The sequence below is a fragment of the Anas acuta genome, chromosome 17, assembly GCF_963932015.1.
Source record: "Anas acuta chromosome 17, bAnaAcu1.1, whole genome shotgun sequence".
Taxonomy (NCBI): Eukaryota; Metazoa; Chordata; class Aves; order Anseriformes; family Anatidae; genus Anas; species Anas acuta.
The window spans coordinates 10715215-10733225 of record NC_088995.1 but is presented as its reverse complement, the minus strand read 5'-3'; the positions used below and the strand labels follow the sequence as shown (position 1 = coordinate 10733225).

Sequence of the window (18011 nt, the reverse complement as noted above, 5' to 3'; positions counted from 1 at the left end):
ATGTGATCCTGAGATGTGCCAGCATGCCCTACAAATGTGTTGCTCCACAGAAATGTCTTCCTGGAGCACAGGCTAAACTCGTGAAGTCTGTTTTCAGGGGTGGCTTATGTTATGTCCTCGTATTGGCATTTGGACAATTAAACAAAACCAATCCCTTTATTTAAGTATCTGGAAGGGGCTTAGGTGCAATGCAGTCAGAGCTGCTCTGCTTCTTTCTTGGGTCTGGCCAGTAAGTGGATACTGAAATGGAGCAGGAATCTCCAGTGAGGTCTCCTGCCCCGATCTGATGCACCTTCTCTCAGCGGAACAGCTGCTCCCTACCAAGCATCACCCTCAGTAGAGCTCCCCTGTCTTTTCTGCTTATTTCATTTGGACTTTGGCTTTGCTTGACTTTTATCTGCTTTGCTTGATTTCTGATCCAGCTGCCTGCTGCCAAACTCCATCGTGTTGTATAGGTCTCTTTTACCAATGTGGCCTGGATCAGGCTATCTTCATGTCACAGGCAGCTTTTTGCTTTTTCTCTCTTATTTTTGGAACAATGAACTTAATACCAATAAAACTTTTTGGTATTTCATGTGAACTCAAGTATGGAATTCATTGAATTTCTGCATGAAATGATGGAATGATTTTAAACTGCTCTATATTCCTCCTTTGGGACATTTAGTACCTAGAAATGCACTAGGAAATAGAGTACGTCTGCTGCAGCTGTTACTTATCGATCTCCTTTCGGCTGACATCCAAATAAAAATTTCTTAATAGTGAAGCAAAGCATGAGTGCAGAAGAGTGCTTTTATAGCAAGGGTTTTGAATGTCAGAGTAGGTGGGTATTACCAGCTAAAATATTTAAATTAAACTTGGGTAAACCTTACAGTATCTTATCAGATGAAGTAGAAAACTCAGCGCCTGGTCAGGGAAGCCGAAGTGGTAGTGGTAGTCAAGGTTTAGCAAGGTGTATGTGCCGTCTGCCTGCTCAGCCCCCTGGTGAAGTGCCTCTCACTAAACCTGCCAGGAAACCCCTGTGCTTTGGAGCTCTCTGGCTTGCAATGATCACAGGGAATTCACCTTCTTTACCTTCTTCTCCAGTGCTGAGATGGTCTGTATAGGAGCATAGTTCCTTCTTGGCTTGGCAATACAAAAATCACTATTGGAAGGTTGGTTACAGTTTTAAAAAGTAGTAAAACTTACCTGGACCTTGTGGTATGCACAAAGGCTACTGAAAAGAGCTTTCCACTGAGCCAGCTTCAGCTGCTTCCAGCGTGCTTCTTCCAGAGAGAGCTGAAAATCTTACTAGAAACATATCTAAAAAATTTCCATTTCAGATGTTTATATTAAAAAAAAAAAAAAAAAAAAAAAAAAAAAAAAAGGCGGTCCCCAACCTGTTGCCTTTATCCCCAGCTGGGTCTCTAAACAAAGTGCTTTTTATGCCTGGAGAACTGAAGTGGGATGGTGAGTGTTGGGTAATGCTCTAACCTCTGGCTTTTGGCTTTATCTGCAGCACTGTAGGATAACAGCTGATGGCCCTTTCCAGCCAGGTGGCAGACATAGCAATAGTCTGGGATATACTAGTTTAAGTGTTCAAAGAATAATGTCTCCCTGGTGCTTGTATTTTCAAGTTCCTCTGTGTTTAAAAACAAAACAAAAACCACCTCAGAACGCACACAAAACCAAAAATGCAAGCTCTCAGCTTTAGCTTTAGCATTGTTAGAGAAAGCATAGTGGGGGCATTGCTACATGATTCGCATTGAAATCTTGCAAATTAAGTGCCATGCATTTAATTACTTCTAAATCTTCTCTCTTGAGGATAATTTTGGTGTGTGGCGCTGATCGTAGTAATGGCTCACCTATCCTAGAGGTGATGCATGCTGCCTGTTCTGCAAATGTAAATGTTACATTCAGACTTGCATGTCATTAAGAAGACTATTTGGTGCTAACGATAACCTTATCTGAAATATGAACAGATTTCTCACACGCTCCCCCCCATTTTCTGAAGTCTTTAATGCCAGTAGACTGGATTCCTAGTCTGATGCGTTTCCATGCTGGTAGGTATTTGCTTTTATTTAACATTTACTTAGCCCTCTGTTTTGTTTTCCCAGGGAAAACATATATTTAAACATCCTTGCAAATCTTCTTTCACTAGTCTTTCCTAAAGGCTGGACTGCAAGAATTTGAGGTAGAATCCAGGATACTCTGCCCAGCTAAAGGCTGGGGTTTTCAAATCTCTGGGTGAGATGTGTGCCTTGCTGCTTCACATAAAATTGGTCATAGAGTTGGTTTCCATCCTACATATTGACTAACACGGACAGTAATTTCATGTCTTGCTCTTGGAATTGCTTTTTTTGAGTGCATTGTATATATTTATGGCAAACACACTAAGCAGCTTTCTGTTACCCTTTGCAATACGATGTGAGAAAGATACTGTTCTTGTTTTTAAAATATATTTTTTGTTTAATGGACCCTTGGAAAAGTATTCAGAAGTGGGTGTTAAGGAAAGCAGTGGGGACCTCTCTTGGGGACGAAGAGAAGCAGACTGTATGGAACAGCAGAGGTGAATTTTCCCCTGAAGACTATGAGGGTATTAGTTTTATAGGCTAAAAGAGACCACCAAGCAATGTAGTCTGAGGTGGTTTTGTTTTTGTTTTTTGCCTAGGTGCCTGCTTTATCTAGGTGCCTCCTTTGTCATACGAGGAGTACACTTTGGTTTTAGCTGTTTATTTGCTTGAGCTGATGGTGTCCTTTTTAACGAGCAGCCTGCAGGACATGGCAGGCCTTCCTGCACTAGCTCTTGCCCAGGTGATCACTTCTGCCTGAGCACTGCAGCCCCTCCTGAATACCCGAGGTGTGAATTTGACTGATGATAACCAGGTGATCATCAAGGAGGCAGGCTGTGGTATTAACACCCCAAGGCAGAAATGCAAACTGGCATTTTCCTGGGTTGCAGGACCCCTTGGCTGTTTTGCTGAGTTCAGCTGGGGCTCGTAGTCTCAGCTTAACCAGCTTTCCAACGTTGCTCTGAATGATGGACTCCAACCCCGGGAGCTCTTCTCCAGGGGCTGCCAGATGACAGCTCACTCAGAGCCCACCTTTCTGTGGTGCTTACGGATGTTTGGTGTATTTGTGTATGTATCTGAGATGCAAGTATTCCCTTGGGAGCAGGGAGCTGTTTGCTGCCTGGTGCCGTGTCAGAGCAGCAGAAAGAGCACGTTCTGCCAGGCAGGACCCAGCTCCCTAGACGTAGTCTCTCTGAGATTTGTGTTGCCCAGACTTCTGTGTGTAAAGGATGTGGGCTGAGCTCTCCGGTATGTCTGGGCTGTAATTACAGACAGGGAAATGGGTTTTGTTGTTCCATGTTAGGTAAATCCCAGGGGCTGCAGGAATCTTGTCACCCAAGGAGGACTAGCAAAATCCCAGGAGCGTCAGGTGTTTGTAGGGCCGATGTTTCTGCACGAGATGCTCACATGGATGTTTTCCAGTGTATTAGTTACGACATTAAAACTGCTAAGTTTGATGCCTGGGTAGCTTATACACAGTATTAATTAGCTATTAATTTGATCCTGCAGAATTTTCATGCTCATTTATGTCTGATATATGTGGGAATCTTTTCTTGAGGCATTAATTTTCATTAAGTTCTATAGCTGAAGATACACCAAGAAAGTGAGGTTAGCAAGCCACACTTACTGACACACTTTCTAATATCTTTTTCAATTACAATCTTATCAATGTCTACCTTCATATTCATCCTATAACAGATCAAGAAGTAAGACAGCAAGATAAAAAATTCTGTGATGCAGTCGATAACCAAAGCCATAAAACAAATGTTATTAAACGTGTGGGAGCACAAATGAAAAAAAAAAAGAATCTCTTGTGTATGCGCCTTGAGGGCAAGAAAGGTGTTAAGGAATATTTTTTGCAAGATTTGATTTATTTATTTCTTGAAGTTTGAGAGTGTTTCTCATGTATTTTAGTTGGCTATTTCTAAGGCTTAATGAGTGAGTAAGAAATGTGATACACAGCTCCACATGGACCATTTTTAGAGCATTTCTGCCACCCTCAAGCTCAGTAAGTAATGTTCCACTTCTAATAAATGTACTTGGAGGTGGAGCACCTGTCGTTTATTATTATAATGCCTGAAAGGTATCTCAGAGAATTCTAATTCAACTTTCAGTTTCATAAAAACTTTACATTAAAATTCACGTTTGGGCTTTTGATATTAAAGGATTAGTACAACAGGAAATGAAAAAACAGCATGTAGAATTCTCGTCCATATGTCCTGTGGAATCATACGTTAATATCCACTTTACGTGCTCTGTATCAGCCATAGCTAGAGGTGAGACTGTTAGATTTTAGAGAAAGGACTCGTTTGTCTGTGTATCTCATTTGTGATCTTAACTGCAAGTCAATGTGCTGTTACAGCAACCAGCTTGCAGTTAAGTGTCTTCAGATTTTGATAGGTCTCAGAAAGTTTTTTTTCTAGTTAAGCGATTAACATACAAACTTGTGTGGGTGATGGGGGGATGGACCATGGTTGGTTTGTTAATTATTTGAGATTGGCAGTCCCTATAGTTAGGTAAAAAGAAAAATTGGACACATTATCCTGATAGCAGAAGGTAATCACTGTGTCCTGACCTTTTGAGAGCTAACCTTACATGGATCTGAGAACTCAAAGACCCTGAAAGCTGTAGTGTTGACTGTGATATTGTCAACATTCGTGTATTTCAGCTTTGAGAAAACTTGGGCGTAGGCTTGCCAGTGAACACTATTGAGAATTGTTTTGTCAGTTCATTCCCCCCCCCAGAACATGGCAGGCTGATCATAGGTAAATGAACTATAGCTTTTTGAATATCTGTTTTGTTTTGTTTTTTCATGAAATCAAAAAGCTTTTTGCAGTTTCTGTGGCCAGGAGCATACTGCTGCTGAGTAGTCTTCAGCTTCAGAAAAAGTAACTTTATATATATATATATATATATATATATATATATATATATACATATACATATTTAACATATGTATATATGCACATACATATATATATACGTACATATATATATATATATATATATATTACATATACATACATAAACTGTAATAATTGTGCCTGACTATGCATTTGACTATTTTTATGCATTTATTTTTTATGCATTTGACTATGCATTTGACTTGTGATTTTGCCCTCGTGTAATTTTCTTTAAAAAGGTGAAAGTATTTTTCAGATGAAAAGTTCTGGCTTTAAAAAATAAATTTTTAGATTGGGTATTGTTTGCTATGAGAACTCCTGTCCGGTTCAAGGTACGTGGCTGAACTTGCTAGCAAGGCAGAAAAATGTGTGCATAGGCACCTCTGCAACTGCATTTCCCTTTTCGTTCAGATTAGGGTCATTGCGGATGCCCGCGTTTTACTGAGGTATAATAGTTTGTCAGGCTTCTTTGCCTCCAAATTGTTGATCTGAGATAATGAGTTCTTAATAATTGTATTATAAATCAACACACCTTCAACCTTGCGGTGAAGGTTAGAGGGCTAAGTTTTCTTTTATATCTCTTCTATTAGGAATGTAAGTTCAGATGGAGCAGAAGCACGCAGAAGACTAAGAGAGTGTGACGGCTTGGTGGACGCCCTCCTTCATGCCCTCCAGTCTGCAGTTGGCAAGAAGGATACGGACAATAAGGTGAACTTGAGTATCAGAACTTGAATGGATGTTTCCAGTAATTTAAGCTGAAGTGCTGCACTGGGCTCTGACTTCTATTTGCTAGTATTAGGACATGATTATGCTTGCCTCAGAAAATATAGTAATTACCTTCCTTTCGTCTCTGTCATGGTATCGATGGTTCTGCTGATGGGCTATCAGCACAATGCTGCTGTGTTGCCTTGTCTGGCTGTTAAGGTGAGCAAAGACGAGTGGCTGTGATGGGTGGGGAAGAGTAGTCTTTTATTCCTGCCACTGGCATTATTGCTATTGTTCTGCATTACTTAATTGACATTTGTAAGTGCAGTTTGCAAATCAGAATTGAGTCCCATTGTGTTGTACTCTGCACAGTGTCAGCAAAAGAGTCAATTCACATCTTAAAGACTATATTCAACACCATCTTAGAAGTATGTAGTAGTAAGACGTTAAGATGTCTTTAGACCTGAAACAATTTGTGGCTTTTTTTTGGAGGTACAAATGTTGATTCATCTGTTTTCATCGTCATCTCATCCTGTAGTGTTTAAAACAGTATTTTTACACATAGGGAATATCTTAAGTTTAACCTGTTTAAAAAGTGAAGAGCATACTATTGCTTTATAACACCAATAGGGCTTTTTAGCATCTTTATTTTATTCTTTTTAGTCCCACCATGTGATGGATTGTACGAGGGAATTCTAAAGCCCTGTCACTTAATCAGATAATTTTGGAAGTGGATTTTGTAACCACCTGGTGGCTTCCATTGCAACCTACAGAGCATTGCTCTTGTCAGAGCCTGATGTGCTATGAATGAGCTATTCCTACAGAACAATAAGCATTGTCATTGAAATCCTCACATGCCCATAATTTTGACCTATAGAAAGTTTAATAAATAGGGTATCTTGGGGATTGTAAAGGTTGGAATAGTGTGACAGAACTGTATTAAAATAAGAACCTTAAATGATCATTTTCTGCTATGTGTTTGATCTTTTGGTGAATTTGTCATCTTTATGCACGATTGGGTGCTATTTTTGATTAGAGAGTTTTCATTTTGAATGGGTACTATTTATAAAACACTTCACTTGTAGTAGAAAAGAAGTGGTTTTAGAACAAGAAAGAACCTTAAATTAGGGTATTTTTGACAAAATTTCCTTCATCTACATTCTTTTCCTGGTATGGGTGGCTTTTTTTTTCCCCCCCTTTCCACAAACTTCCACTATGTGATGTAAGAGTTTACAAATTGGAGGGTTCCATACATACTTGTAATGTAATTTATTTTTTTTGTTACAGTCCGTGGAGAACTGCGTGTGCATCATGCGGAATCTTTCCTATCACGTCCACAAAGAAGTCCCCGGAGCTGATAAGTATCAAGAACTAGATGCCAGTCAAACTACTAGCACAGGCGGCTCTCAGAAAAAGAAGAAAGATGATGCTGGTTGTTTTGGTGGAAAAAAAGCTAAAGGTATGTCTTGCAGAGAACTCACAATTGGAAGTGGATCTGTGGGTAAATTTTCTGTGTAGTCCTGCTCTTGCAAGCTCTTTCATCATGCAAGAGTGAGGCAGTTTGTGGAGGTACCTGTCTGTAGTGCTGTGGATTGTGGTCCACAATTGCGATCCTTCTGCTTGGCTTTAAATAGGAGTGGTGCATGCTGTTGTAAGACACTCTGCTGTTGGGCAGTGGTGGATGTGCTCTGCCTCTCCTCTGCTTGTCTGTGTCCTTGCATCTGTCAAATTTACTCTTTGTCCACTTGCCTGGCTGTACAGCATGTGTCATGGCCCCTGCAAGCCAGGCCAGCATGTGCTTGTCTCCATGCATGGTAGTCCTGTCTGTTCCATGCCTCCATGTCTCTCACATCTGAATGCAAACTAAAAGCTTACATCTCCCACCCACAGCCAAAACATACAACCTCCCAATTCTGTCACTGAGTAATTTAAATTGCAAACAGGATTTTGTAGCTTTTAATTGTCAGTCGCTTTTAGACCTGTTCTTTCCTTTGGGGCATGAGTGTTGCAAATGAGTTTCATTACAAGAGAAGATTAATAGTCTCAGTAACCCCCCTTCCATCTTCCTTCTAAAAAGAGACACTTAAATGTGTTTGAGTGTGCAAGAAACTTATATGCATTCTCTTTGTTGTTTTTAGAGAAATGACTCTTATGAATTCAGAGATAGCAAAGTTAGTTTTCTGTCTAGGCTCCATTTTCTGCATTCGTATGTACTCACATCCTGGCTTACTATTTATGCCCAGGGTCTAAAGAAGGTTGTGATGCTGAAGAGCAGACAAGGAATTATTTGAACTTGAGGGACTGTGTGCTGTACATTAGTCTTCCTCTGATGTGACCTGTACATGTTAGTGAAATGTTTTGTTTCCATATGTGCTATAAAGTCATCACAGTGTGAACTTGCTGTTGCAGACTAGTCTGTCACCAGAGAGATTCAACATGTGTCTAAAATATATTAAAAAAAAAAAAAAAATATCGAGGGGAATGTTTTAATGACTGGGGGTGGGGGGGGAGAGGGCGGAACTGGAAAAAGAATTTTAGCTGCCTGGCCAACCTGTTCTCACAGTGAATGACTAAAGCTATGCTGTGATACCCTTTGGAAACCCTGAACGCGTGCTGACTGGTTAGTTTTCTGCCACTTGTCCATGTTGTTTTGCTGCTTGAAAGCAATGCAGTCAGTTAAATTTTTTTTGTTTTGTTTTACATAAAAGCTGTGTGTGTGCACTGTGGAAGAGGGGAGTGTGACGATAGAGAGCTGTCCTCATCCTCTTGATGACTGAAAAGACAGCGCTCTCCGGTGGCTGCCCGTTGCCAAGTGGCTGCCAGTTTCCTGTATTTCTGCATCTGCGCACCCTGATAGCTTCAGTTTAGCAGCCACAAAATCTGATTGTGTCTTTTTGGATTAATTGATCTCAAAATCATGTGACGCTGGATGAAGCCGCGGATTTCAGCAAGCAGTGCAGGCACTCAGTGACAGCTTGGCTTTGGCCCTGTGTGTAAATATACTTTTAAAGTCATAAATAGAAGATTCCTTGTCCCATTACTAAATTGATGTGAATACCTAGGCTGAAACTGTCTTAATTTAGTCAGTCTAGGACTTTAAAATAGGTCACTTCAATTCCCTCCCTCTCTTGTTCACTTAATCTTGCAGTGTTTCCATATTTATTTTATTTCATGGTCATTGATCATAGCATTTCAAACACATCCACAAAGGGCTAGTCACCCTTCTGTCCCCTCAATTCCTGGAGCACCTTTTTTATAATGAAAAGTGAAGGGGAAGAAAAAAAAAATCTGCAGGGAAAGACTTTCCAGCAGGAACAAAAGAGATTAAGTGGAATATCCATTTTTTGTGGGTTTGTTTTGGGGTTGTTTTAGGTTTTGGAAGTTCCTTGTTCTTGTAAATCTCAGGCTTTGAACCTGTTCTGTAAAATTCTGCCTCTTTGTGACTGTTCCTTTGTATTTTCTTTCTCCCTGTAAATTTTTGTTTTTCTTTTGCTGCTTTTCTGGTAATTAGAGGAATGGTTCAATCAAGGTGAGTCTTTGCAATACTTTTTTTTTATCATCACCATAATCTGCATTGTTCTGCTTTTACATGCAAGGCAAAGAGCTGACATCAAGGTCTTGCTCATTCGCCTTCTCTGCTCCCCCAGTGCATCCTCCTGTTCATTTCAGCAGGCATGGAAATCCGCTGTCTAATTGAGGGAGCATTTTATGTTTGGTCTTCTCACATTGCTAATAGAAAAGACATTTTTATTCAGTCCTGGTGCAAGTGCAGTAACAGAATTGATTTGTGACTGGCTTGATAATCCCATGAGGGAGGGCACAGGTAAGTGTGTGAGCTGCCTTCCCAACCCTGTCATGCCAAAGTACAGCTTTGCTAACTCACCTGGGTAGCGATAACTGTAAAGACTCAGCAGCTTGGATGAGTGTTCTCAGAGAGCCTTGGCATTTTGTCTGACTGGGCCCAGGTGCCTTGGCTGCTGCATCTTTATTACTGACATTCACACTAGCTAGGTGAAGACACCTCCAATAAATTGTTGGGGACTCTGCCCTTCAGTTTCACATCCTAACACAACAGGTGAAATTGCAATTGAAATGTCCAAGCTTCCCTCCCTCCTCCTTCAGCTGGAAAGGTCAGTTAGGCTGTGGAGTGCCCTGGAGTTATTGATGGTGCACTGTGTTATCGATACTGATCTGGGGGTAAAGACGGGCTCGTTTTCAGTCTGTGACACTTGCTTCAGATCAATGAGGTCTGGAGGGTTGAGCCAGAAGAGAAATGTTGAAAAAATTGCTCCCCGCAACAAAAGGTGCTCGTTAGCATTCCGTGAGATGCTGATTTCTGACTGTGACTGGTGAGGCCTGTGGAGGGTGGGCATGTTGGCAAGGCAGAGCTCAGCCCTTGCTTTCTGTTACTCCACCGCCGTCCAGCTCAGTGGGTGTATTAACGAGCACAGTATTGACTGCTGGGGATGGTGCTGGTGTCATGAACAAATCTCTTTGCTTTTAATTTATTTTCTTTAACCAGGAAGGAAGCGTTTGGGAATTAATCCTTCAGCAAGAGTGGTCTAGCTGAATAGCTGTATTGATTATCCAGGAAAACAGAACGACATTTAAGGAAGATCATAAACAACATTAGTGGTTAATAACACTGGGTCACACCTCAGGGTCCTTGCTGGCAGAATGAAAATGCAAAAGGTCATGTTTTGGTTGTTTCTCACATAGAAGTAGTGGGGGGAGAGGCAAAGAATTTTAATCCCACTGTTTCAGAGACTGTAAATTGCATCTTGTACAAGCAAGTCTCGTGTCAGGCTGTTTTCCCAAACCCAATTGCAGTGCCAATTCCTACAGCCAGGTTTCATAAAACAGACCTGTCAGCAGGCACATTCAGGGCTGTCTGTCTCTTGGCCAAGTTCGAAGCTCTGCTTGTAATCCAACAACATCGTCTTTTGTCTAGTGTTGCTAGGTCAGGAAAACTTGGGGAGGAGGGAGACACATAGAGCAACAGGAATTGAGATGTCCAAAACCAGTGCTTTCAAATTTTTAACTGCTAGCATGGTCGTTTAAGCATCCCTGGGCACTAGCGATCCTGGCTGGCTTGAGGGATAGCAAGATGTTCAGAGCTCCGGTGGCTGGCAGGGAAGCTGTTTTTCTCGTGATATCAGGCAGGCTCGGTGATGGCTGAGAGCTGTGTAATTGATAGGCTCTTGAAATTGCTAAATTCTGTCACCTTTTTAGAAAATCCAAATCAATATTTTGGGTCTCACGGAAATTAAATGGGAGAAGTAGCAGCTGGGCCACCTTTGTCTTCCAGATGGATTTCTGTGGAATCATCTTACAGCTTATTCCTCATGCTCCGAACCCTCTCCCTGTAGGAGGGCTCTGGAAAATGGAGGTGCTTCGGGTATTTCTGAACCTGGCCTTTGCTCAATTTGATTAACCAAGCAGTTTGTGGAGTTGAGATCCCCATAGCCAGAACTCTGTCTTCTGAATTTCTTCCATTTGTAAACAGCTGGCAGCTTCTGTTTTAAACAGATGTGGTTTTGCCCGAGGGCTGGATTAGTTCCTCTGGGGCTGTGAGACAAACCAGGAAAGGTTTCACAGAAGAAGGCCGGTACATTCAGCCTGGCCCTGAAATTGTGAGGCTGGAAATGAAATTCACAAAACACAGGTGGACCGTGCTGTCTTAATGAAAGATGGCTTAATAAGCAGGCAGCTGCTTCCACGCTGCCAGCTCAAGAGCTGTAGCAGCCTGCTGTGTTCTCCTGGACACGAGTACGTGCTGCTCACTGACCAGTGCACCCCAGAGAAGGGAGTCTGGCTTTTCCTGTGCCATCTCAGTTCTGCAGGGCTGGTAGAAATAACAAACTCTGATCTTAAAATTATAGGAAGAACTTCTGAAATGAATAGCTGAGGAAAGTCTGGCTCTCAGTGCAGTTATTCTGAGGTTTTTAACTAGCTAATGCCAGAGACATGAAATCTGGGGGCATGTGAAAAAAGCTTGTCATATCATACTTGTAGATAAGATGCAGTCACATTTCTTGGTTTTAAGTCTGTAATCTTCCCTAAACACTGACTTCCTTCCTCCAGTGCTCCTTTTTTAATCCCTCTGGCCTGCTTTTTCCTCTCCCTGGTCAGAGGGTCAACGAGGGTTTGCAGCCAGCAGCAGGGCTCAGCTGTCGTTTCGAAATGCAGCAACCTTCGCTGTGCGTTTTGTTCTTCCTGGTATTCAGTTCCCCGAGCAACATGGTTCTGCCTCTGTCACGGTGTAAAATCTAGATGGAGGGCTGCAGTGTAGAAAGATGACTTTTCCATGCTTTAACCAAATTACTTCAGATGAACAGAACTTCCAGATCCATGCTTTGTTTTGTTCAGTACTTAAAGGTGGTGTTGGTGTGTTTTGTTTTTCCAAATAAAGGGAGGGAATATATTGCTAGCCTCAGGTTTTTCTTTCTTTCCTCTTACTGTCATTTCTAAGTGTTCATATTGTTTTTTAAAAGCTGTTTCTCCACCATACTGCATGTTTGGTCTCTTGTCAGGAAGAAAGGTAGAGCAGCCCAGTGACTTCCCCATGCAGAAGCTGCGCCAGCAGCCTCCTATAGTGGGGCAGGGATTGGCCTTTCCTCTTCTGTGACCTATTCATAGTCAAGACAAGTCTCTTGTAACTCTCCATGTCAGGTTTTCCAAGGACTGTTTTCCTGTTTGCTTTTAACCATCCCTACTGATGGAGCTTTTAGCCCTTCCTGTAGACCTCCAGTGACAGTCTGGTAGGGTCCCTGGCCAGAAGCTGCCCCTGAAGCTTAAATCAAGTTGTTCTGAATTCATCTCATCACTCATCGTTGCACCTTCTTCCCCTGCTCTTGTGCAAAAGGGACTAAATAACTGACTGGATTTTCCCCTTAAAATAAATTGGAAAAGCTAAATTGTACAATGCTGTCCTCAGAAGCCATGAGGATTCCTGCACTTCCTTGAAAATCTGCTGTCAGGGCTTCCAGCCACAAGGAACTTGGTTCTCCCACAGCATTCAAGTGTGCTTAGCCAAGGCGGTGTGCCCCTTTGGTGGGGGAAGAGAAAATTAACACTTCTCTCCCCAGCTGTGTACGTAACCTTGCATTTCTAGCCTAAAAAATAAATTAAATTAAATAAAAGCTGATGAAAAGGTTTAAAACTGGCTCTTAGCAAAAAATACGAAATTGTTTCCATCAGTTTCTACTAAGTAGCCAAAATTGCACTTCATTGATTGAAGGGCAACTGAAGGTTAAGTTGTTGGTTGCTGTCTGTACCGTTAAATCTAGGCCTCCCTACCTGGCAGACACAGTGAGGATAGAGGCTGCTAAGCAAGCCTGTTGTATTTTCCTCTGCTGCTCTGTTTCTTCTTCAGCTAAGCCTCAGGTCAAAACTTCTCTGTGGGAATAATGAGGAAATCCTGGGCCTCTGAGGGAGGACTGCAGCTTTGCAAAGAAGAGAAATGGCACAGCTTTTGAAGATTTTAAGCACTCTCAAGGCCCACTGAATTGCCAGTGCTCTCATGTTAGCAAATCAACCTGAAAGTTGCACAGTTGTTTTTGTTTTTTTAGCCTGCAATTGCTCAGGCTAAAAGCACAGCTATGCAGCTGGATTGCAGGTCACACAGGTACAGATTCTTGTAATAGTCTGATTTATATTCTAAGTCAATATCTTCTCTCATAGATGCGCATGACAGTAACTTACCTGTCAGTATGCTGATAGTCTTTACCATCTGTTGTCTTATTTTTTTTGCACAGGAAAGAAGAATGGAGATTTGGACAGGAATTTTGATACACTTGATTTGCCTAAGCGGTCTGAAACAGCAAAAGGTAATGCTAATGTTTGTGCTTTTGGAAATAACAAGTAGCATGGGAGCTGGAGGCTCTTAAAGGGACTTGAGACATGAGCATATCAGGTTGATCTTTCTTTTATTTTCAGTTAATTGAAATAATAGGTGTGTCAGAGCTTATTTAGTATTTAATACGGGATATAAGCAGCTTTTATATTAAATTGCTAAATGGGGAGAATCTCAAAGAGGCCTGTCTGATTTGGTATTAGGTGGTGTACCTCCATAGAAGGGTAAATGCATGCAGTTGTCTTTTACAGCTCCATTTGCAAATTGCCTGCACTGAACCTGAATGTAAGGAATTAAGCAATGCATTAGCTAAGTGTACTTACCACTCACCTTTTCCCTTTCCTGGCATCTCTGTAGTTCTTCAGTTTTTCTGCATTGTGCTTTTGCATTTCAGCTTCTGGCAGAGGTGAAATCTTGTACAGACGATCTGCATCCCACCCTGTATGTGTGGTGCTCTCTCTCCTTGATTGGAGGTTAGGAGATGATTTGGGTCTCATCAGACTTCTTACAGCATTGGACAGTGTTTTGAAACTTGTACAGGTTTTTGAAGTGTGTGCAATATCACTGCAGATCCAACCATTGTCGTGGCAACTGCTGTGGTGCCACCCTGTCAGCCTGGCCTTGCAGGAGAAGCTCTTCTAGAGCACCCTCACCTTAATGATCTGTAAGTGCCAAGGACTACCGAAGTACTCTTCCAAAGGACAAGTGAATTCTTCCTGTATCACATATACAGTTCCAGAGAGTATAAAGAGATCTCTAGATTTTCTTTGGATACCTGAATTCTGCCACCACAGTGACCTTGATCAAATCAACTGATTTGTGCTTCAATTTCCTTTCTGTAAACTGAGGGCAGCAGCAAAGGCCACATCTAACGTTCTTAGAGATGTAATGGTGGTCGGTAATGGCACAATAATTGCACGTGTGAAGTGCTGCACTCAGTTAAATTCATGGGCAGTGGAGCTCAGTTTTGATTATGCAAAAACTAATCCTAGTATATAGATGGATCTAATTTATTTACAGACACCATCTACAATGGGTGCAGTTTCTAGGCTGATGTCTAAATACGGATTTCCATCTGGTGTATTATTGCATTAAGGCACCTCCTATAAGGTACAATACCATCGTGTTATGGGAGCTGCAGGAAAACGCTCTTAACCAACTATCACTTCAATGTCTTCAATTCAGGGCTGGGCACCGATCACATTGCAAAGCAAGGACACTTCTTAAAGGTGTTAATAAAAAAGAATGGGGGGGAGGGCAAAATATAGCAAGGGCTTCAACTCTTTAATTGTTTTATAAATGTGATTGGAATATAGGTGCCAGTAAAGGAAAAAAGGAAATTGAGGATTTCTAAAAAGGAATGTATCTTGAATAACTTTATTTAAAATAAATTTGAAGTCTTTGATGTGGCTTTGCTAATGGTAGAATTTGTGTGGCGTATCTGATGGGAGCTATGTTGTGCTATCAGAACTTATGCAGCTCGTTATCATTTTCAATTGCCAGAAATGGCACACTCTTGAAGAGGTTTTGTTTGACAATTTTTGAGATACCCTAATTTAATCTAAATGGAATAGATTGTAATCTAACTACATATCTCATACTAGATTGGGTTAGGCGATTAATCCCCCAGTTTTGAAAGAAGCCCATTTGTATGGAAAAAGGCATGAGGAACTATTCATTTGTGTGCGTAAAGGGAGGACAAAAACTGTGACACGTTTTTGTTGTCTTTTACCAGTAGTTTCCTGCTAAGCGTCTAGTTTACATCCTGGATATTAAAGGTCCTAACAAGATTGCTAGGACTTTGAATTGTTCAGTAAGATAAGAAAAATAAAATTGCAGTCTGAAACCCCTTAAAAGCTCAGGTCAGATGTATGCCATAGAGTATAATTGGTTCTGATGAGATCAGCTCTCAGCTGAAGCAGAACCTCGTTACTAAGATTGAAAAATCATGCAAGTTTTAATGATCAAAAGCACTCAGTTTGAGTGACACAATGAAGTGCTATTTCAAAAATCAACAATTATAGATTAATCTCTTTCATGTATTATTAAAGCCATATTAAAGTGAGTTTTCAGCTGGAATCTTTGTAGGCATATGAAACTGGGGTAATAAGATTTGTTCATGCAGTGCAGCAAATGAACATTGTGGTGGTTACCTAAACATGGGGATGCAGTGTTGTTAAGTTTCCTGTAATCTTGAGTCAACATCCATGATGTTTATCTGGTGGATCTAAACAGGCTTTAGGAAGCTGACGACATAGTTTCCTTATAGAATAATTTTAGATGTGATCACTGAGCTTAATTGAGGCTGTGCTTATGATTGCTTGAAAAACTGCAATCTAGAAAATGTGAACTAGTTCAAACCCATTTTCTATCATCTCTGGAAATTTTGTTTGGTCTCAGAATTACTTTAATTACAGGAATCTCTGTTTATCACACAGGTGAACATCATAAAAGCAGAACCCTTTGGGAGTTCTAGTTGTGGGGGAATGGGACAGGTAAATGTCTGTATGGCAGAGATTTTTTCAGTCTCTTTCAAGATAGTTTATGAACATGTTCATGTCCTGAATAGAACAAAGGGAATTTGGGTTTTTACCTGGTTTAAATACTAGTAATTTCTTCCTGGAATTTGTTAGCTCTGGAGAGGAAAGAATGAATGAAGGCAATCTATTTTGCCTTCAAAAAACACTAACAGATGATCTAAAGTCCTATTTCTTTTGATTGCTCTGGTTTCTTTTTTTTTGTTTTTAATGGAAATCAGATTTTGCGCAGCACAGCATTTGAGCAGCCCTGAAACCATTTCTAAACCTTTATTAACTTTATGTGCTAGGCGTTCTGGCAGGGGGATGCTTCTAGTGCAGGGTTATCATTTGTAGTAAACTGGATAATGTCAGATGAGAGATCTTGTAATGCTTTCAGAAGCTGTCTCATCTGATATAAAAAAATAAATATATTTGCTCCGGCAGCGTCCAGAGTACTGCTGTCCTCATGAGGAAGAATTGTGGAAGAGATGCTTCTTGTTTCCTCTTTGTTGAAAGGAGCTTTTTTTTTTTTCCTGACAGACAAGGAGAGAGGATAAATTTGGGGGAAATGATAAGAGCTTGCATAGAGCCATATGAGAAGGAGACAGCACTGACAAGAAATTACAAATGCTGTCCTTAGGACCTTGCTAAATTTAGTACTTTCAAAAAATTCCTACTTCTGGGAGAAAAAACAGTCTTGCTAAAATCCCTTCCCCAATATAAAGTAGGTCACTGACAGCAGCGTTGGCTGACTCCTCTGCAGACTGCTCTTTCTGTGCTACCTTGGTGTGAATGTTGATTTCTCCTGTGTGCACGTTTGATACGTAGCGTAGTACAGTTCCTTGGCTTTGTGAGCAGAGCCCTTATTTCTGAGCAGGACTAGTGACAGGAGGCTCATACAGTAGGGAAAAGATCCAGATTAATCATATCCGTGCAGTGGAAAGCAGTGTCTCAGATGGCAGACTGGCAGATTGTGAGATAAGGTTTTCTGAAAAGAATCAGCACTGATCTGTGTCAGCCCTCTGAAGATGTTACGAAGGTTGTAACGTTTGATCCTCCTGATGGGAGGGTGCTGGATTGTCCACCTCTGCTCATCAGAAAAGCAAGTCTGCTCTTTGTAGGTAATTGGTCAGTTATTCATAATTAAGTCCAAAGCATTACACTGTTAGTTTAGACAAATCTCTTGGCTTCTTTCTTATGCTTGCATATATCTAATAGCATAAAAGTGGATGCTCTAAACTGCTTTGGGTGTTGCAAATGAAGTTAAGGTCTAGCTTCAGTTCATCTCATTTGGGAGTTGAAATTTTTCAGCCGAAAGGACGTGTTCAGGTACATCTCAGCCTGGTGGATGAGCTAACTCGTTCTCTCCTATAAATCAGTTAAAGTGTTTATTATTTTTTTCTTTTCTCTTTTGATTATTTAAGCTTAGTTGCATTTTAATGGGAACATGGGCATAGGAATAGAGTAGAGCAGAAATACTGGGCTAGCAATAAAGATGCTCAAATTTGAACAAATCCATTCTGTTGTAGCAGGGATCTGAAAGCAAAGCTGCATATATATTCAAAAGCTCAGCCTTGTGCGTATGCTTACCCTGGTCAGTAGCCTGTGTACGTAGGGAAGGAGATCTTGCATGAACTCTAGTCAGCAGGTGAATTTCCTCTTTCTCTGTTATCTCAAATACTCAGTCACTTTCCATGTAGCCCAGTGCTGATGATAGATTTTCTATTCCAGAAGGTGAGTGTTTAAATTCACTTATAAATCTGTGTGTTACTGCTCCAGGAAATTAGACTTCCTGGCACTGTCAGGGTAATGACTTTAACTTAGTAGATTACCAAAATGCTAGCAATTTGTCTTCAGCTATAGGCAATGCTGTAGTGGGGGAGAGAGGAAACTTCACTGAAGCTTTATTCTGACTTTGTTTGTAATTAAGATTAGCTTCTGTTCTCATTTCACTGCCATTTTAATTTGCTTTCTTGAAGTC

General features: G+C 41.0%; 1 protein-coding gene across 21 annotated transcripts in view; it reads left to right on the top strand.

Moving 5' to 3' along the window:
- The window catches only part of ARVCF (ARVCF delta catenin family member), a 270629-nt gene that overhangs the window by 212895 nt on the left and 39723 nt on the right, over positions 1-18011 (top strand). For 19 of the 21 annotated variants that reach the window (XM_068701183.1, XM_068701187.1, XM_068701180.1 and 16 more), the window contains 4 exons: positions 5542-5659; positions 6944-7115; positions 9168-9185; positions 13414-13485. In XM_068701183.1, coding sequence (XP_068557284.1) covers positions 5542-5659; positions 6944-7115; positions 9168-9185; positions 13414-13485 — 380 coding nt within the window. The remainder of the gene's footprint in view (positions 1-5541; positions 5660-6943; positions 7116-9167; positions 9186-13413; positions 13486-18011) is intronic. The other 2 variants (XM_068701188.1, XM_068701186.1) reach the window with 1 other exon arrangement.